This window comes from Aptenodytes patagonicus, chromosome 5, assembly GCF_965638725.1.
Source record: "Aptenodytes patagonicus chromosome 5, bAptPat1.pri.cur, whole genome shotgun sequence".
In the NCBI taxonomy this organism is placed as follows: Eukaryota; Metazoa; Chordata; class Aves; order Sphenisciformes; family Spheniscidae; genus Aptenodytes; species Aptenodytes patagonicus.
In genome coordinates, this window is record NC_134953.1 from 15143670 (window position 1) to 15166136 (window position 22467).

General features: G+C 35.0%; 1 protein-coding gene across 7 annotated transcripts in view; it reads left to right on the forward strand.

Moving 5' to 3' along the window:
• The window catches only part of CPEB3 (cytoplasmic polyadenylation element binding protein 3), a 100617-nt gene that overhangs the window by 16566 nt on the left and 61584 nt on the right, over window positions 1-22467 (forward strand). For all 7 annotated transcript variants that reach the window (XM_076338795.1, XM_076338792.1, XM_076338793.1 and 4 more), the window contains exon 3: window positions 16630-16789. In XM_076338795.1, the coding sequence (XP_076194910.1) occupies window positions 16630-16789 (160 nt within the window). The remainder of the gene's footprint in view (window positions 1-16629; window positions 16790-22467) is intronic.

Genomic DNA, 22467 nt, shown 5'->3' on the forward strand with positions numbered 1-22467 from the left:
CTAACAAGTATGTCAGAGCATGTTTAGACTTTTCAGGTTTTAGGCTATTGTGACATTTTATACATTCTGTAACTCAATTTAGGGTACCATTACCATGTTTTGTTTCATTATTTCTTCTTTATTAAATTTTTCCCTGTTTCATTTAGTAGAAATTTATGAGAAGTGCAAAAGCATTGCTTTTAAGCAATTATTAGAATATTGTACATACCGATAATAAGGAGGTGTCTCAGTAGCTAGATGAATGTACTGTTTTTGTATACACAAATTAAGATCTATTTCTATAATCTTTTAATTATTACTTATAAATTTTAGAATTTAAAAAATGCAAGTTGTGAAATGTCGCAGAAACTTTACTTGTGTATCGTCAGACTTGGTCAACATTTTCATTTTCATAAGTTTCAATTATATGATTCTGTCTTTTCCTACAAGTTCCCAGTAGCATTGTGTAATGTAGCTTTGTCTTTTTATTGCATGCTTTTCAAACTCATCCCAGAGATAAAATTGTCAATTTTTCTAAGATCTTATAGAAGAGAAGCACTGTGCTGATCAGCATAGATATTGATCTGCTTTGTCACAACACCGTTAGGAGAAGGGGTGGTGTCATCTCCATTCTACAGATGTAAATAAGAGGCACAGAGTTTGGGGAAATCATTTTCTTCTCAATATTCAATCTTAGAAGACTAAAAAGTTGATTCTTTTTCTGAAATACTTAGCATGTATAGCTCTTTGAAAACAGAACATCTATTGACTGTCCCTAAGTTTGCTGTTTGTGTGAATCTCAAATTAGGCACCAAAAAGTGAAGAAAACAAATTGTTACTTGTGAAAAGCTTTAGTTTAAGTTACATACCAGTTATTCAGGAATTAAGAACTTTTCATCAGGGAAGAGAAAAGAAGAAGAATATTTAATTTCCTTAATTGAGACCCACTTTTCTTTTCCTTCAACTGTCTATGTCATTCTCTGTACATCTTCCAAATTCTGCAAGAAACAACATAAAACTTCTATAAACAAACAACCTCTTAATTATTCAAAAACATCACTGATGGGCACTGGATGAGATAGAGTTTTGTCAGAAAAATGGTTTTGAAACTTAGCTATGGTTTATTAATGCAAAATGGTAGAATTTAAATTGCACAGGCAGTCTACCTCCTGCACTTCCTAACTTTTTTTTGTGTATGGCTTTGCAAAATTTGCAAGAATTGCAGATTTCTTTTAAATTCCTAGAGCTTAAGTAAAATACTTAAGCAAAACAGATTCTGTAACATGTTAGGATGATGACCTTCACATGATTCATCAGCCAAGTTGGAGTCTTTTGATCAACTCTACAGGTTGTTCTTGGTTTAACAAAGTTAATGAAAGTAATGTGTACAGAGCTTATACTGTCAATGGGTTTCAGTTTTGGGTGAAGTGTGATTTTTGTGGGCATGGCCCCGTTTTTTTTGTTTCATCCAGCCTTGAACTGTTCAACTCCACTCCTTTCAAACTTCCCTTCTTCGACTTCTTTCTGTTCCTGCTTTTTGATGCCCTTTTTAACGGAGGCTTCTCATTTGAGTTGGCCTTCCCTATTCCGCTATGTCAAAGCTTCAAGGTACAGGGGAAGGCCCAATAAACCCTTGTAATCATAAGCTGAATTGTGCTCTCTTACTCTGAGGGAATTACTCCTGTGCAAACTGAATAGCATGAGGGGGTTTAAGTAGGTTTAAACAAATTCAGGGAAAATGGAGTTTTCAGAAATACTAGCTAGATGTTCTAAATCTTAGAAATTCAGAAATCTTAACCAAGTGATAACTTAGTCTGAACATGCTGAACTGATTTTCTTTCCCCGTCCCTGCACCCAGCTTCCAGAATGTGTGACTTGGGATGGATTTTCACACAGACTGACAGAAAACCGCTTCTGACATAAAATGAGAAAAGCATTGTGTCTTTAACGTGGACATTTTTTATAGATATAATTTTCTTTTGTGTCATAATTGTAAGTGGATGTTCCGGTGAAATTCATCTTTCCTACATGGAAGAATTATTGCTAGAGGTGCTCATCTTAAAAAGTTTCACCCTAAAAAGTTATTTTTGGCAACACTGTAAGCAACTGAAAGCTGACCTTTTATGAGAAATGTCAGGCAACTAGTGATGCTATCTATAATGTGTTATGTTTCTGAATTAATCTCTTCTATATATAAGAATGGCTCTTCAAAACAAAGAAAATCACCCACTGAAGCTTTCTTGGTTTTGCTCTCAGTGGTAAAGGCTTTTTTTTTGAGTAAGATTTATTTCCTAAAGGAAGTCTTTGGAATTATAGTTTCTTATGAAAGTTGCTAAAAATAAAACATAACAAACATTTTATTTTAAAACACTTGAATCCAAAAGAATATTTTACCATTCAAGTGTTTTAAAATAAAATGAAAATTCATAATTCCTCCTTGGAAGCTGCTGCTTCATTCTGCTTGAAGCAATGGAAATGTTTTAGGCTTTTACTACTGCTGTTTGTTAGTTACCAGCAAGGGGAAAAAAAAAAAAAGAAAAGGAAGGAGTTGCCATATTGTCTTGAATGATTATGTAATTTCTACCTGATAAGAATTAAAAAGGCCAACCCAGTGATTTTGACTTGATTTTGAAGGATGAAGTTTAAATCATCACTATACTATCAATACTACTACATTATCACTACTGCCTAGTTTATTTACACTGTATGAGTAGATGGACTAAATTTAAGAACAGGAACTAGAACCACCAAACTAATTATATTTTCTTCATTTTTTTGTTATTTTTCAAATTTTTTTTTTACCAGTTATTTCTGTAATTTTAAAAGTTTTTAGTGGTTGTGCTTAGTCTTTTACATGGTCATAATGAAAAAAAGCAATGTTTATGTATTTATGTCTGTATTCTAAATCCTCACTACAGTGGTGTGTGTGTGTTGAAGTGTGAATTTTAGGGTTTTCACTTTTTACGAAGTCTTTCTTAACATCCTAAAAGGTCTCCTGGATGTTTCTTCAATCTTAAACTTACTATGCTTATCTCTTCTGCTAACCTCAGATTTCTTCTGCCTCTAGCCTTATTTAAAAAAACAAATAAATAAAAAATTAAGACCAAGTTGACAGTTTTTTGTTTCCAGATTTTACTTTGCTGGTAAAATCAGTAACCATCATGATTTACTAAAACTTTCTCACTGGCATCTGACTGTGAAATGCCATTTAATTCTAGTTACATGTCATACAATGTATGTAACGAACAGTTCTTACCCTGAAAGCATTTTAAACAAAAAAAGGCATGAAATGGGTGAATAGTTTTAGAGCTTGTGCCAAGTATCGTTGGACCATCTTCTTAGCTCAGCTATGCTGAGTGTTATCCTTTATACATACATTTTTACTTTCACCCGGGATGGTGTTCTTTTATGGAATTTTAGATTTATTTTTTATGCCCTGTTTGTACAATTGCTTTTTCTGATGATATTTAAAATAGTATTTTTTTAAAATAATTATGTTTCATTTGGCTTACAAAGTTGCTTTATTAAATTAGAGTATCTAAGAACAATGCATTGCAAGATGCTCTATTAAATGTTAGATCATATCAGTTTTTCAAGCCTGCCTTCCACTGACATGACCATGACCATCCAGTCATTCTTTTTCTCCTTTCTATTTCTGACTTTCAAATTTTTCTATTTCTTTCCTATTAATCTAAAAAAATATTTTAAAAAATCAATCTTTCCAGACCATACAATTAAATTTTAAAAAGGCAGTGTTAAGTTGAAAAAATTTTACTGGAAAATTTAACCCTTATTTATAAGAAAGTACTTGTGCTTTAGTTCAAATAATGCATTTTTCGCATGTTCAGTAATATTTTTTTCTAAATCTCTCATGCAGGTATGACAAGCTCTTCTTGAATTGCTCTGAGCAGTTCTTGTTTGTATATTACTGGTGGTGCATTGATTGAGGTCCAAGAGAGCTTGTATCTGCTTAGTTTATCAGGGAGACACCTAGAATGGAAAAGACAGAAATCTAAACTTCTCTGTAAAGTTTATCATGTGTTAAGCAGCTGGAAATAAGGTAGAGAAGTAGCAGCATGTGATAGACAATCATGAAATGTTATGACCTTACAGCAGTCAACAGATCATACTTCAGAAACCTTAAATCTAATATATTAAACTCTCATGTTCCCTGTGGTCTCACAAGGAAGTGTTTTCCAGACTACTGCTCAGTGCTTTTTTTCGGCAGATCCTTTAATGCAGTATTTTACTTTGTGAAGGAGACTTGTTAATTCATTAATGCTTTTAACATGTAGGTAGCTAGTGTTACTACCATTTACTACATGACCTTTACAGTAACTGTACGTTTGTAAAGGTTTAATAAATTATTAATGTACTGATTGTTACGATCCAACACATTATCAGATAGCTTGTAACCAAATCTAATACCATCTATTGATGTGCTTAGTAACCATTAAGATGTATAATAACCAAGTCTGCCAAATGTTTATAACATACTTTGTGGTTTTGAAATTTTCTTTAAACTACTTGTAAAGGTACCTTTTAGTTTTAAATTACGATTACCATAACAGTCTGACCTAATATTTCATCTCGTTAAATAATTCTCTTACTCATGTATTCTTTCTAGGATCATATTGTTTATTCCTGTGTCATTAAAAAAAAAAAAGAAAATTTGAAAACAGTGAAACCTCTCACAGTAACAGAAAGGGCTTAAAACTCACAAAGCCCTAAGCAGCAGCTAACTGTTCAGTAGGAAGACTAAGGCGGAACAAGAGGGTGGAGGAAACAGAAGTCAGGGATAAGAAAAAGTAGGATATAATACAAAATGAAAGTGAAATTGTGGTGTTTTCATATGTGGTAATCCAAGATGGCAATATACCTGTTCACTGCCTGTGGCTGAGAATTTCTGCAAATAAAATCTTGCAAACTTTAGGCTGGGTTTGACATTTCAGCTTGGTGGCTCCTGCTACTTTTGGCTGCTAATAAATGAAGCTGTACCTGTGACTTCTGAGTAATAAAATCAACCATAACTGTCAGCAGAGTTTACAAGTAATGTTTTGATGCAAGCTTCTGCAGGCAGTCTTACCTCCCTTGTCTAAACAGGAACACGCTATTCTGACATGATTTCTCAAAGTAGAAATAGTAGATTACTTATATAAAAAATTTTTCTTGTCAGGCAAGAGAGAAGTAACTGACATCGTGTGCGCCATTTAAAACTACTTGAAAATGGATTGTAGTAGATTTTACAGTTTGTTTGGAAGGCTTCACTTTCTAGAGAAACTGGAAAGTTTTCTTGCTATTTCGCTTACATAGTAGCCTTGTTTGAATATAAACTTGAACTGCTCAATGTTTCAAAATACAGCTCAGTCCTTGGCTCTGTTGGGCGTGTAGAGGAAGGAGAATAATTTAAAAGAAGAAATACAATGAAAATAGCTTTTTTTTAAAATGAATACAGATATGGATAGATGCAAAAGGCAACCCTACTAGAATTTTTCATACATTCATACACTGTAATTTTGTTTACCTTTTCACACTTAACATTTTACTCATGGTTTATAATTGTCCAGAAATTAACTAATAAACTCTTGTCTGTCTTCTTTCTGTGTCCTTTTGGTTGATGAGGTGCCAGTTTATAGTGAAAATTGAGTCCTTGAGGTCATGACCTTGTAGTTAGTGCTATTAAATACCATCCTGCTTTGCTGCAGTTCTTCAAATTAATTCAATGCTTTCTGTATGATGAGCTGATCTCTGTATTGATGATATCTTATGAATATTATTAGCGTGTTCCTACTTTAATAACCAACATTATTGATAAAATTGGTCTCAAGATTTGTCTTTAAGAAACTCCATTAGTTACTTTTCTTTAGCAGATTTCTCTGTTTAGCACTATCACTTCTTTCCCTTTTTGTCATTTTCTTTCTTACCTCAGTTGCACTAATTACCATTTTTCCCCCCATTTATGTAGTTACTTTGCTTCTAGCACCATATGAAATGCTATGTTGAAGTCCTTGTTAGATCAGCCATATCATATTCTTTCAAGAACCAGAAATCATACTTTCCAGGATATTGCATCATTAACGTATGATGCTACGTTATCTCTGCTTGTTATTTCTTAAAGAGAAGACATCCTTGAATTTCAGTCATAAAAGCTAGAAACAGTGTTTGTCATCTATAGTTTCATATCCTGCTTCAGTTACTGCAGTTCTTTCATTTTTATTTTGCTGGTCAGACATACACAAGTACTGACATTCTTACTTGGACTAGCTTTAGTTGTTCCACTAACTGTGCCTTGTCAACTCTGGCTCCTTTTGATGACAGTGTTCACATGCACCTGATGTCTATTATTGAATTGGATAGATAATATTGCTTTGTCTCTTACTGTTTACCTGATGTTTACCCTTGTTTACCTGATTTTCCCCTCTGTATGTGAAGACTGATTATGGAGGCTACATTATTTTCTCCTGACTTCTTCTGATACATTTTTAAGTCTTTTATCAGTCTTGCTAGACTTTTTCCTAGACGTTTGTTGTCCAAGGTATTCATGCTGAACTTGTTACGGTTTCCCTGAATGCACTTAAGTGGCTGAACATCCTGGTTCTTTCCTTATAGCAACATTTCTTAAGGTGCCTGTCAATCTTTATTACCTTGTACAAAAAAGGAAAATTCTGTTGCAAATCAGGTAGGCTTTTATCCCAAGACATTTTCCCTGTCTGGAACAAACTTTACTAAATTTGCCAAGTGCTAAATCAGTTTAGCTCTTATAATGTAAAAGGAAACCGTTTTTCTTGCTCCTGTGAGTATCCTTTCCAATTTCTGTGAAGAGTTAACATAAAGAAGATTTCCTTTTGGTTAATTGTCTGTTCATACATGTACTTCTATATCTTGTATGTGATTTCTGAATTATTTTAATTCATTAAATCCAAATGTGCAGCAGTAATTTGAATGCGTAACCCCTAACTGATAACACAAAAATGCTTATGGCTTCTTCTCTTCTAAGAAGAAGAAATATCTCTTCTGGTTGTTTTTCAGGGTTTTAACATAAGTATTCAGGCACCTTGTACATGAGACAGTTGTTCTTTTCCTCATATCCTGTATGCCTTTAAGCCCCTTAGGTAATAAAAGATGCAAGTATGCATAGTGTGATTCAGTTACTATTTTAATATATTTATTATATGAAATAATATTTAATATATTAATTTTGAATTTGTTATTAAACTGAATTTTTTTAATACACGGGATGATTCACTACTTGCAACCAGAAAAATTCCTTCTTTGTTTACAAAATTTGATCTGAAATGGAATTGCTTGCATATAATGGATTTGAAGAGTTTGCTTTTAATTAAAACATACTTTTGGGCTGGGATTTTTTTTTTCCTCCCCTTCCGCCCTTCCTTCCTCTAAGTGGAGCTTGATGCTATGAGTGGTCTTTGGATTGCTACTTTCTGTTGTTTCCCACCTGTTCAGTTGCATATATGCAGCCTGTGGTAACTTTGAAGCTGATCAAATAGTTAATAGCAAATATTCTTAAATTGAAATTTCTAACATAATGACACTTTTGGAAAAGGATTGCCTCGTATCCCAGTGCCTATACAGGAGTCCTCAACTCATGTTTAGAAGTAGGTGCACAGCTTGAGAGAGCCTGTAGTCCTCTTTCCCTTACGAGAAGGTGACTATGACAGCTTGGGATTCTATGATAGATTATGTCATCGATAAAGTCGCAGGATGGAGAACATTTGCTGCCTAACTATTCTCAATTCCCATTAGGAAGAAGGTGGCAGAGTCGATTTTTGTGTGTACCTCTTTAAAGCAGGTTTTAAATACTTGTGCCACAATTTGTCATGCATATTAATCATGCTGTAATAATATAAAGTTAGGACTTGGACAAATTACGTGAGTAATGTTAGTAATTAAAAGTATATGGCAGCTAATAGGTTAAATCCTGCTGGATGCAAAGTGACATCACACTGGAAAGGTCACCTCTGTCTTCTCTGGGAGCTGTTTTTCATTGAGAGTGTTTGTGGCCTGGTTTAGGCCTGTGAGTAAATATTGGTAAATGACACACACCCACACACACCCACACCCACACACACCCCCACCCCCCCACACCCCCACCCCTTACTGAACCACTATTCCCACTATATTTAACATTTTCGTGGTTTCCTTTTGGAAATAAAGGGCTATATTGGCATTGAAATGGCAAAATTACTGTCTTCTCTAAGGGTAGTTCTCGAAACCAACAGGTGAAGGTCTTGTCCTGTATGAACAGATGAAATGTCTTACCCCTTTTTTGTTGAAATATCTATCTGGAGTTCTGGGACCTACAAGTTTTTTTGCTCAGGAGGCACTATTTCCTGAGCACAACAGAAATGGAACAGGAGCCTGACTTGAAATATGCCAGTTAGATATTATTTTAGTCACATTGTTCTTAAAAGCACAATGAGTTTGGGTGAGAGACAATATTTTGTTTGTCACAAGGCTTAAACATTTCAGTGACACTTTTTATTTTTTAACCTTACCAAGATATCCCACATCACTGATGATCAGTAACCGTACACAAACCACTGTTTCTGTTTAAGAGAAATCCTTGAGATTCATTTACTGTGGTGGCCACAGTAAATGAAGCTACTGGGCAATGGTGCTCAGACATCTGTTTGACAGTTATTACTTGTATTCTTTTCTATCTCCCATTTTGTCTCACTATCCTATAATATCATGAGACAGACTGTTCCTATTGTAAATCTTTCTGAGACAATAGCTTCTTTATACAGTATGTCTCTACTGTCTTTTATATTATGTGGTCCAGACTGTGAAGTGTGATCATTCAGATCCTTTCATGCTGTAGCATCCCCAAAACTCCCTTCTCCTCTGTTTGCAGTCTTTGCATCTTTGTAGTGCTTTCATCTTGTGATTTGAGGTTTGCATTTAACTCGTGCAAAGGTGTTCTTAGGTCAATGTTAGTTTTTCCTTGCTATGGAACACAGGCATCATTCTACTGAACAGCGTGGTAGAAGCCCAAAGGTAACTTACCAGCATTGAACTCTTGCACAGCAGGCCAATGAACCAGTTAAATTATGTCATTTTAATAGCTCAAGGGTATAATGAATGGCCTTGTAAATTCTACTGCTGACATCTTTTTTTTTCCACTTGCTTGTTTTTGTGAATTGATGATCATCTTGGGTGTAACTACTTTAATCCTGTATTTTACAAGTGTTAGAACCATTTGTTACTGGAATCAGTAACTATAATAGAAAGTGGATACATCAGCTTTTTGAGATGCATTCAGCCACAGGACTGATGAGCAGATTTTTATCTAAAGCATCACATTGAACAAAATATGACTAAACATAAATCCTGTCAGTGAGTGCTCAGTCAGTTGTAATGTCTGCAGATCATTCCCTACACTAGTGTAATGGGTGTAAGAATAATAGCTGTTTTGTAGATTCTTTTGATTTTTTGGTTGTTGTGGAGTTTTTGTTTGTTTGGGGTCTTTAAACACATTGTCTAATTGTTTTCACCGCAAAAGGAAGATGTTTGAAATATTAAGTGTATTATATTTATGTTTGCTGGTAATAAACAGTGTTCACTATTGAAGCATTAGGTTAGGTGATTTAAGCATTTGACTAGGTGCTTTACTGTCTTTGAATATGAGGTAGAGAAATAACACTAGTGATTATGTAAGTAGTGTGCTTGGCGTATTATAAAAGTCTGTGTTGGAAGAACAGCTAAGGGTGCTTCAAAGACCACAGTAAGTAGGCTATTGCTTAGTAAGGCTCTGATGAAAAAATTAACAATATAATATAGAACAAGAGATAGATATATAGTTTGTATCCAGTAGGGCCATATTGTCGTTTGTTCCCTGCAACTCCAAAACATGAATTGCCTAAACCAGGGAAACAGTTAAAGTATTCCTCTCCGTCTGCCCTGTAGCTACCGCCTCTATTTAGGAAAAGGCAGGGTAAATTCTATTACTTTCTTCCCCGCAGTTTGCAAGCAAATACTGAATATTCAGTAACTTGTCAGGGTATTCTGTTTAAGTGATTATCATGCCAAGTCTTATGGCTATAAAGCCTGAACATTTTTATATATATTTTGACTGTGTATTAAGTGTGTACAAAAAGGGAATCTCATCTTAACTGCAAAGTAAAATGGCCTTTAAATTGAATAATATAATTTATATTAGTTTTTGTAATTCTATATAATGCCTGTTGTATTTCTTCCTATTTCTGTGCTTTTTAGTTCATTTGGAAATAAAAATTGCAAACATTTCACTGAAAGATTTTAGTTTTCTGGTAACATTTTAGAACTCAGAATTTATAAGGGGGTAAAGTTTGAATACAACCTTTACCTTTCTTTGCGGAAAAATTGCTTGAGTAGGTCAGGTTTTCAAGGCTTTTGGATTCAACCTGAGTTCTTGCATGTTAGCTATAAATGTTTACATAACACAGACAAGATGATTAAATATCATTAACTAGAGTTCTGAAATGTTATTTTTCAAATTACATGGAAATGTTTCCATAACCTGTGTACAATTAGAAATTGTTTTATATTTGTATTAAACTTCCTTATTTTTCTCAGAAACTTTTTGAACAAGCTTAAAAAAATTCACCTTTTGCCCAGCGAACTTCTGAACAGCTATGAAAGTAAAATGCACTACAGTTGGTAGTGAGAAAAGACAACTGTATGAAAAGTTGATGTGTTTCTTCTGTGGGCATTCCAAAAGCAATAATAACATAAGAAAACATTCCCCTTTTTGTTCCACTAAAGGAACATAATAAATCTGCCTTAGATTAATACTATCCAAAATTAACTGGAAAGACCAAAAAAGAAAGTGGAATTGAAATAAAATTCCATTAAGACTTAATACTAGTAGCTCTGCTGCAATGTTCTTTATCATTGGCATAGACAGATTTACCCTATTTTTCCCTCCTACCTACATTTTATGCCTTCTTATTTGTTCTGGTTTATTTTATGTTTTATTTTATATTTTAATGAAATCAAGTATAAGGAAAAAAATGCTGAAATTTCTGGTTATTCTAGTTCTGCATGCATCTGTGTTGTCAGTCATGTTGTTATTGGCAGCATTCCAGCACCAAGCTGCAAAGGAAGTGACACTTGCTATTTACAGGGGTTTTTTTATTCTTTTGCAAAGCGATCATTTTACTTTACCATGTGACCATATTCCTCAGATTTCCTATCTTTTTAAAGATTTTTTTTTTTTTTTTTAAACTTTACTGAGAATGCAAGTGGGATTGCATCACAGCTGAAGCTGTTAGGAGCTAAAGACTGCTTAGTGAGTATTTAGAGCTTGCTGTATGTGATCATTCATGTGCACCATCATGGCAGATTGAGCATGTATGTCCCAAGCCAAACTTCATAATACTTTTTTTGCAGTTGCTGTTCTTGCTGGTTTGGATTGGGATATTGGCATGAGACAAACTTGTTTTCCTTGTGTTCTTAGTAATAACCCCTGCTGCAGGTGCTAGAACAGAGTGAGCAAGCCCAGTTTAAAACAGTGCTGGTGTTTTACCCTGTATTTATTCAAAGCTGTGCTTCCATTGACTTCAGCTTTAGTTGGCGATGCTTAGCAATCCTGTGCAGCCAAATCCAGGCTTATGTCAGGCACAGAAGAATGAAACACAGCAGTGACCACAGTGAAGAAGTTTGCACCGATAGGAAAGTTGTTTAAGCCATAAGAATTTTAGCCGTTCCCCAGGATCTCATCTCTTTCTTCCGATCAAAATACTACATGTAGTGTCCCAGAATCTAGTAAGTAAAAAATGCTGAGACTTCTGTGAGCCTAACTGGAGTTTTGGTATTCTCCTGGAAACAGTTAATAGTTCAGTGAGTGGAGGCCATCTTGTTGCTTGGCAGAGTTGGGCTGCGTTGTGCCACATACTGGTGTAGGAAGCTTGAAAATCTAGGGCAGCATGAAAATGTAGAACACGGAAATAAATTACTGAAACGGAGATACTGTTCAGAATATAGGAAGCTTGGAAGTTTAATAGGAAGTCAGTCAACAAATGGACTGAACTGTATAGACACAGGGAAATGTATCTTTGGAAGGGTCTAGGTACCTGAGGTTTTGCTGCTTGTATACTAAAAAACAGGCAGATCAGGTGTATCTCTCAGCTCAATGTGTATTTTATGCTACAGATGCAGATGCCCATGCTAACAAGGATTCAACACATGCATAAATACATGGTCAAGGGTTTTGATTATGGACAGTAGCTAGGCTTGGGCAACATGTTAGATTCCTGACATGGTTTGTGTATCTATTGGGAGGGAACTGAAGTAGTGCTAGGTGTGCCTTGCCTTATATGCCCATGCTCTGAGTCTGAAAGGGGCAGGACAAAGCACACCACATTACAGGGTATGACAAAGGGAAAAAGTTCTTTTGATTTCAAATGATACACATACATGTCAATTACATACTTCAGGTACTGCGAAGTAATCTTTGTTTCACAATTAAGATAACCCTTAACTTTAAGAATGTTTTTTCCCCCTCCTGGAATTTGCTGACACACTGATTACACCTCAGCCATCTCCTGGAATAAGCAACACAGGCATCTGTCTTAGAGATAAACAGACCTCTTCAAAGCACTGTTCTGATTCATTCCTGGAGCTGGTTCATTATGCATATTGGATAGAGACTGGAGACCTCTGAAAAATTATTATGGTTGTGTTATTAAAGGCTAGCATAATACCTATGCACAAAAGTGTAAAATGCAGGTAAAATGCAAATTATTGTATTTTCTCATTTTATTTTAGTGTCTTGACTCTGCAGTTATTTTTTGGCAAAGTTACTGTTTTCTTGGTTTTGTTTTTAAATTAACAGACAGATTATAGACACTGTATTTTGTAACATTTTTAATCAGCCTTACAAGTGAGATATTTGAAGGTAGACAGTTGAGACCCAGCTTCAACTGGAAGTCCATTTCACATTGTGATCCTTCAAAAATCTGATCCTGCATATGCATTTGTAATTTTTCACTACACTTAACATACACACTTTGAGGAAGTCTTTGTCATGGATGAACGTATAGATAACAGCCAAGGGCTGGGATTTAAAGTGCTGGGACCCATATCTTCTCTAAGAGTTGTTATTACTAAGCTGTTTTTCTTTCTTTCAAGACTAGAGTATTGTAAGAACTGAAATATGCTGCCACGTACACTAGAAGCTAACAAGGAAGGAGCTGCTGTCTGTACACAGCAAAAGTACAATCTGACATGGGCAGGCTGGACTTAATCTTTTGCTGATTTAATGATTGCTGTGTAGCCAAAGACAGTGCCTTGCAGCTGGAGACTTCTCTTTTATCCATAATGTAGTTTATCTAAGTAGGTCTTAGGATCTTCGTCTTCTCTAGAAGATCCCAGCAGATTTTCCAGACTTGCTGGATTTTCAAACTGCTTTTCCAAGTTTTTTTATTCTGCTTTATGATTCTGTAGTTTATATTTTGATTTCCATTCATGGTTCTAGTCCCAGAACTCCTTGCAAAGTTCTCATGTGCTACTGAGGACCTTTATGAATTGTTTCCATTGTGGGGATTGTTTGGCAGTAGATCGGTAGCCTGTGGAAACAATGCAGAAGACAAATCTGGGAAATGGAGCAGTATCAGTTCATAAAACCAGGAGAACCTGTTCATGTTGAGAAATAAGGAAACATCATCCTGTGCGTGTGTGTGCAGAAGCACCAGGCTTCTTGGAAGAAACTGCTGAATTTAGGAAACAATCTTCAAATCTGCTGAGTACAAATGAGTTACTACTGAAATGAAAGCTACTAAGAAAAATGGTAGTAGCCCTTTTACTTAGGAGCTAGAATGTTAACGCTGACTTGTTCATCACCCACACTACAAAATCTGTAGCCAGCATGCGTTATACGTGTGCACGTGCCACAACATATTCATAAAAATCTGTTATGTCTAAATTTCCTTTGCTTGATTTACCTTGCTCAAGTGCTGTAGTGGGAAGGGTTATAATTGCCTAGGTAAAGGGTTTTGATTAAATTGATCTTCCTGTGTCCAATGTAGGTCTAATTTAATCTTGAAAGTATATTGCAGCTTTGTACGCCCCTTAAAAGATTAGAAAGATCCTACATTCTAGCAAACCTGCCCTGTATAGCCTTGCCTTTGACGCTACGATTTTTTTCTCCCCTTTTTTCACATGCATCCATATGCACAGCTCCTTGGGAAGTTTTAGAACAAAGTAGGACCTGCCAGGGATTTACTGCTATAGTAGCATACTTAAAATATAACATACGTATGTTAATAAAGGACAATTAAATTCAATTTGTACACTGTGTCCTCTTCTGAACTCATTCCTTCTGGCCTCTAAGACTGTAATCTCAGGAATGTTTAAAGCTGGAATAAACTATCATTGTGGCAAAAGCAGCAGTTCTGCCCTTTTGCTCTCCTGCCAGTGTTGGTTTTGCCAGCTCATCTCTGCTACAGCTGTATAGTAAACCAGATCAGGGGACTGATCTGACTGAAAAATACTTCCCCACCCCTATTTAGGATATAAGCTGTGTATTTGCTTTCAAATTTTCTCTTCAAAAAGATGCCATAGTTCAGTACTGTAACACCTGACCTCCTTACGTATTCACAGTACAGATATTTAAAAGGTATTTAAAAGAAACAAATAAAAAAAGATGACTAAAATCCTTGCTTTGAGGGAATAATATAGATCCTATTTAATCAAGTTACTAATATATCACAAGAATAGAAATTTTTTTGCATCTAAGTTACACTTTTTCTTTTCAATCTAGCCTTGCATTTCTTTTAAGAAAGTTAATATGAAATAAAATGAACTCTTCTCTCCTACTACATTTTACCAGTGTGTTGTTTTAACCAAAATAGTTTTCTGTTAGGGAAAAAAATTACCTCAGGGTGGTGGTTTTTTGTCATCCCAGTCCTGCCCCCCCGCCGATCTATTTTAGATTTCATGGGCATAAATTTTATTTCATATTCCATATGTATTGATCCACTTGGATAGGTGAACAAGTACTCTTTTAAATACAGTATACAAATGTTGGCATTCTAAGCAGCTGTAGTAGACAAAAATCATCAACAATGAAGACTGAAAATCAGTGAGCTCATTTGAACTTTAGTGCTTAGTATAGCTTCTAACAGAAATCAAGTATTATTCTTTGGACATCATGTTTGCCAAAAATGCTCAATAGATGTGAAGAAAATAATGCTAGTCCACTTACAGAAAATACAAAATTAGCATGTTGGAGAAGGGAAGTTGGATCTTCAGCGCAGAGTAGGCAGACTGGGAACATGAGATTTTTGGCAGTAGGAAGATCTGTATTTCAGAGCTTTCTGTAACAGCAAACTTTTAATAACGTGTATTTATTTGAATTCCAGAACAGGAATATTAAAAGAAAGCTTAATTATACCAGTCAACTCATTCTCTCCTTTAGTTTTATTTAAAGACAACCTAAGAAAAAGAGGGTTCAAGAGAAATAATACTTATTAAGACAAAACTTGTGTTACATTTTCTGTGGATACTGCTGCTTCTTGTCTGAGGATTTTAAATTTTATTCTTTCAATCAATAAGATTATCTTGTAGTAACCAGCATATGGAAAACATTGTTCCAGGAATTTTGGGGGCATATTACAATGAAGGTTTCAGTTTGCACAGTAGAATGTAATACCACTCTTTATTAACTGTAGCATAATACAGTGTACAAAGAAAAACTGCTATCTTTTACATACTTGTGCTTTACTACTTTTTTTAATGATAGTGATGAGAATAAGAAAATTAATGCTTTTTAGAAACTGACTACAACAAGGGGACCGTTCTGTTATGCTGTCCCATTGCGTACAGTACTCCAGATACATGGGCATGGGTGGATTGTTCCCTCAGTAAGATTGTTCCTGAACTTTGAAACTGGTTATTTTAATAGGCCTGCTAAAGGTTGTTTGTGGTTTGTTTGGTTGGTTTTTTTTTTTTCTTTTTCCCTTTTACTTACTTTAAAAAAAGAAGCTGAACTACTGTGAATTAAAAATGAGAGGTTCAAACAATACAAACCAACCCTTGCTCAGGTTTTTGAGTGCCCTCGTCTGAAAGTGTTGCATATCCTATCTTGCTTTTTGTTTTGTCTTACATTTAGTGTGCTTTCCTTAAACCTGTGAGATTCATGTTAGAGATTTGAAGAATTACTAGGTATTTTCTGGAACAAATGTGCCTGCTGGCATCTTGAGCATTGCTTGCTTCTGCTCTGATGTTAAGGTAGCACTGTGACAGAAGGCAGATGATGAAGCTATAGAACAAAAATCTCCGAACTCTGAAACAATTTCACTTCTCCAGTGTAAACATTAACATTGCTTTATTTCTAAGTTCTTATTTAAATGATAATTTTTAGAATTAACTATTGTTTGTATATATATTTTTAGAAGTATTAAAAAGCCTATCTGCATAGCTGTACTGGTGATAGCAGCAGTTGCAAAATGCAAGGTATCATTTCAACAACTGTAGGCTTATATTTATCAATTTTTTTGTAATATAAAAAGTTCTATCAAGAAGAAATGTAGAATTGGATGCTGGAGTTTTATAAAATAAGAAATGAGCCTGTGTTAGAAAATTAATTTTTTTTCTATAACAGTCTTTTTTTTTTTCTTTTTCTTTTTCTTTTTTTTTTTTCCCTTCTAGGACCGGAATAGGCCCTATGACACTTTTAACTTGCACTCTTTGGAAAATTCCTTAATGGATATGATAAGGACTGATCATGAGCCTCTGAAAGGTAAACACTACCCTCCCAGTGGCCCACCAATGAGTTTCGCTGATATAATGTGGAGGAATCATTTTACAGGTTAGGAATATTCATATGTCCATGCTTGCTTGGTGTTTAAACAAAAATCAGCTTTTGAGTATTGCTATACACTTTTTGCGAATGAATGAGTTGTCAGTTATGTAAAACTTCTGGTTTCCCATCTTAAGATAATCATCTCTACTGTAGGAAGATAAGGTGAAATGTGTATACGTTTATTATAAGTGCACAATCATAATATTATCTAACTGGCATTTCCGAAACTTGGTTTTGTGTATCAGTAAATTGCACAGTTGGGTCTCCTGCTGCAGTCACTCAGTTCAGAAAATGAGTAGTGCAATTGGAGTCCAATTGTTAAGTTCAACATCTTATTCAAAGTTAATACCAGAACCTGGTATACAGGGTTCTGAAACAACCACTGTATCAAGCTTACTCTCTACAGTTGTTTCAGGTTTCTTTTAAAAAAATTTATCTTAATTTGGATTTCAAATTGTTAGGAGGAGCCAAAAGCTATAAGATGTTGTTAAGTGCTGGGAAAGTTTTGATTATTTATACTACTAAACTGTGTTTGTTCTACCAGGTGTAGCATTGGAGATGAAACCATTTCTAATACTTAGCTGATACTGAATAGTGAAAGGATGTGGCAGCATTTCAAGGAATAAAACTGGTCGACTTGCACACTCCTCTCTTAATCTTTCATTGGCTAAGTTTAAAAATAGGTACACATTCTTGCTCATGTGTGTTCTTGCTGACTTTGAAGACTGAAGCTAATAGTAAGCCACATACAAAGGAAATATTGAACTAGAAATGATTCCCAAAGTCTAAGAAGTCAGGACACTGGAACTGATATAGAAGAAATTTAGCTGTGTATGGCACTTCCTATGCTAATGCTTATACGCGTACTTTTCTGATGTCACGACTGCCTCATTTGCTCCCCTCCCCATTTATATATTACATGTGGAAAAATATTTTTTTTCTTGGTCTAAGGTCTTGTGCCTTTTTCACCATCTTTCTGGGTACAGAGTTTTTTTATCAACCGTACCAAACTGGGTTCTGTACTCTCAGCTCTTTTAACCTGTGCTTTCCATTATTACCTTGAAATTTGCTGTGCTATAGCCTTTATGTGTCTTTAACCGTTATTCATCTGTCTAAAATGGCAAGAACTACTCTCATATCTATTCTGATCATAGTCCTCCAAAATAAGTGTTAACCTGAAACTTAAAAAAACAAGCTCAATAAAATTGAGATTTCTGCTGGATATACATTTCGTATAGCTTGTATTAAAAAAAAAAAAAAAAATCAAATTGCTAGTAAGTAGATTTTAAGTATTTATTGTATCTTACTCAATGTATTATAATCTAGCTAAAACTCCATGTTTTTTAAATCAGTATTTATTTAAATATACAAATTGAGACTAATTTTTTAAAGACTGAATTTCCATATGAACCTGAGGATGGAAAAAATGAGAAAGGTTGGATTAGAAGTTGTATTACTCTAGAAAGACTTTAGCATCTTGTAAGTGCAATTTTGCTTATACTTTTATTACTTTTATTATTGTCTCTTTATAACAATTTTAAAATGTTTTTTAGTGAGAATATTAGCACATAAAATAATGATGGGTACAAATCTTTAATTCTTTTGTGTTGTTTGGTCATTCTATCAAGAATAGTTTCCAATACTCAGCTGAGCTGGTCTATGTAAGTGTTGCAAGTGGCATATTCCATAGCTGCACCTGAGTGTCATAATGCTATTTAATGTTGGTGTTTTGCATGAGGTAGAAATAAAATTCTCAGTTTCCTTAAGCATCTGCTTTTCTTGAAAAGTATCGAAGCCTTGGCTTGACCTAGTGTGTGCTTTCCTCTATTCCTGTTTTCACACTCTGCAGCGTACTGGCAATATTCACAGGAGTGGCTGTTTCAGGACACTCTCCCTTCCAAGAAGTGTTGTCTTCCTCTGTGTTAAACAGATCTATGTTACTATTTCAACTGAATCCTTTTCATAAAAACCTAACTATTTTTCTGCAAACGTTGATCCACTCCTCAAATCACTTTCCTATTGCATTTTCATTGTTGCCTTTTCTGTGGAAATTGGTCTTGACTCTTCCCCTGTACTTCCAACTTTCTGCTTTTCCTCCACCAAAGATGCAGAAGGTTTTCAACTGCTGTCCTTCTCTGCACCTTCCTCAGATTTCACTTAATCTTGTCTTCTAAACTCACTTGCTTTTTTCTTATTTATCCCACTCTCCTCTGTCTCTCCCCCTTAAAGTAGCAGCACATTTTAGTCTGTAATTACCTTGAGAAAGTAAGTGATCGACTCTGCTTGCTTTTGCTTGTTTCTTAAGTCGTTGTCACATTTTCATTTATTTTTACCTTGAAGCTTTCTGAATATACTGGTTATGTACTTCAGCTTGATTTTTCAGTTCCTCATAGGCATTCCTGTGTGAATGCCTCTTGTGCGAAATGTCAACTGCTCTTTCTGGATTCTTATTAACCAAATCACAGAGCTACTTCCTCTTCATTTTACATCCTCTGTCTTTCATAGTAAACTGGGTGTGTTTTTTCCCTTTAAATCTGGACTTCCTCTGGCATCTGTGACTGTCCTCTCCTAGGTTTTGTGCAGCTTAAAACAACCATAAAAATCCTGGTTTAAAAAACAAACAAAGGAAAATAATGAGATGGCTTTCAAATTACTTTAAAAATTGTTCACCTTTTGGTAAATGAGCCTTGTTTTCTCAAACAATTTTAGCTAACAGCAGTTACATGTCAGTTGGCCTTATATTTACTATCCAAATTTTTAAACAGAAGGGGTGAAAAGATGAGTACCAAAAGCCTCTGATTATGAAAACACAAACATTTAATTCTAGAAAAGCTATACATGTCTTGGAGCTTCCAATGCATGTTACAAAGCCAGTGCAGCTATTTCAGGAACATTTCAGCCTGCCGCTGGCAACAAAGTCTTCAGCAAATCCATATTTTTTAGAAGTACTGTCTTTATATGTATTCATTAGTAAAATATTGCAGGTGGTTTATGTGAAGTTTGAAACTTTGCTTGGAATGTAGCCCCTCTTGGCATATGTGCCTCCTCACATCCCAGCAGAAACTTGAAACAAAAAAATAATTATCTTGGATATAGAACAAGGGCTCTAGATTAGAATGTGGATGGGAGGGTTAAGCATAAAAGATTCTGATGTGAAGACCAAATTGACATGGTTCTGGGATATTTTCTTCTCATTTTGGTGTATAAGTTCCTCATGCTCTGCATTGTTCAGTGGAGGTAGTGGAGAAGCTCAGGGGTGAGAAAGGAATAGTCTATCCTCTTGTTTGTAGTAGTTGAAGCTTCATACCTTCTCTGAATCTGAGGTATGATCAGACTTTGTCCTGCAGGCTGAGGAAATTGAGTTTATTTCAAGTTCACCGAAGCAGGTAATTTTTTTTCTTAAAGCATGATCCACTTGGCGTTGAGAGGGTATGTGATTAAGTGAAATTTTTTGGGGGTGTTGCTTTCAAGTGTGGAACAAAAGAAAGGCTGTAGGATTGTTAGTGCAGCAGAAACTAACTGATCCTCAGTCTTGTGATATTGAATTACTTACATTGAGCGAGTGCTAACTCAGTCTGATTGGCAGGCTGGCTTGGTGCTCTCCAGCTAGGAGAGCTAGGGTCACTTAGTTCTTTTTGGGTGTTTCTTGCTGTAAGAGAGATTTGATACCTAGCTCTGAGGTTTCTGGACTTAGATAAATTACCAGCTTATCCATCTATGTTGCATTTTATCTTGAGCCAAGTCTTGGGAGAAGGTGTTCAGTGTCAGCTCTTATTCAGTTTCTGTCTAAAACTGGTTTCTTTTTCTCAGCTTTTCCTACCAGATAGGGGTACCCTGCTGTAGGTTCCTGTCTTTCTGTCCTCGTAGTCTGGCAACTGTGTAACTTTACAAATTGTTTGCCATTTCCATGCTTTGAGATCTAAAGAATGTAAACTCATTAAAAAGGAAGTCTCGTTTTCTTTTCTCCCAAGATGGTTAGGTAGACTTCCTTACCTGCTTTCTCTACCATCAAGACCAGCTTCAACATTTTTCTTCTCTTTCAGTCAATACTCGTAAATCCTTTTCTCCTTTCAAAAAGGAGGGAAAAAAGAGGAAAAAAGTGCAGTAAAGGAATTGTTAAGCTTCTTATAGTTAAAGACGAATTACTGTATATGGCCAAGGGTATCTGGTTGTTCCCTCTGTCAGTCATAACCAGGCCTATATGACAGAAGTGTACAATATTTTCTAAGATGTTTTTCCTGAACTGTCTTACTTATTTTCTGAGTTGCCAATAAAATACATTATATGCTACAAAAACATGGGAGAGAGTTTTGCTTTAGGGAGGAAGGAATATATTTGCAGTATTTTATAACCTGTTGGTATTTATATACTGCTTCTACCTAATGCTATAGGGCAAAACTGAATTATCGGAATAGCTATGGGTAGATGCTACTTATTACTGACTAACATTGCTTTCCTACATCAAAGTGTCTCCAGTCTATGGTGTAATATGTCACTGTTGCAATATGTTTATCCGTGTCAAACTATTGCATTACAACACAAACAGAGGCATTCTGATCTATAAAAAATATTTTGATCAGTAGTAACTAGCAGCTGCCTTTGTTCTATTTTTAAATAATTAAATAAAATATTTCAGCTGTGTTAGATCATATGCTATGCACATGTGCTACTGACAGGTCATGAAACTGAATCAAAATATAAAATTGAGGAGAGAAATCATGTCCCTTTTGAAATATTTTTAAGTTTATTGTTACAGTAGATAACTAATATTTGGGGTTTATTCTAGATCAGAATGGAAAAAAACTTTGTAATGTGCAAATCCCCAACTAACAAAAATTCTGAGGTTTTTATAAAGTATCAATGTGACACATCTTCAGGTATGAGTATTTGGAGACAGCACGTGTACAAGGAGAATTTTGAGAGTAGGCTTTATTAAAACTCATTTTAATGAATATCATACTGTAGGATACATAAAATGTGCTGATTATGTCATAATATTTCAGTAGAATGTACATGTTCCCTGACTATCTTAGCATTTGTTGTTCTGAGATTGAGACTTCGAATACAAATGTACAACACTTCAGAGGTAGAAACAGCATCTGTGGTGAAACTTTATCTTGATTTTCAATACTTAATATGAATGACACCTATATATTTGCACAACGGAAAACTGAAGTTACTGGGGTTACTACTTTTTAGCTATTGTAAAGACTGTATCAGGTCATATGAAAACTAAGTAAAATTTAAGATTTCCTGTTTACATTTAACTTAACTATGTTGTTTATGAGGTTTGACAGCAGTGTTTTAAGTTTATATGCAACTTAGACAATATTGTAATACATATAGAATGGATCTTTACTTTTCCATCTTGATCTTCATTTAACTTCAATGCATGCCACCAGATTTTGTTCAGCTCTTAATTGTTCATAAGCTTTCTGTAAGCAAAGCAGTAAGTTTGCCACATGACCTGAAAAAGTGAAGGTGAATGGATCGTATTTGTGTTTGCAGTCAGCAGCTGAACACAAAGGTCGTGCAAATAGAACAAATGTTGTCATCTCAGTCCTAGAAATGGTGCCACCCAGTTAGAGCTTTTTGCCACACTTTCGTTAGAAAAAAGTGCACTGTAACCGCGTTTCTCAAAATCTCAATGCGCATCAGGCACCTTTCTGTAAATGCACATGAAA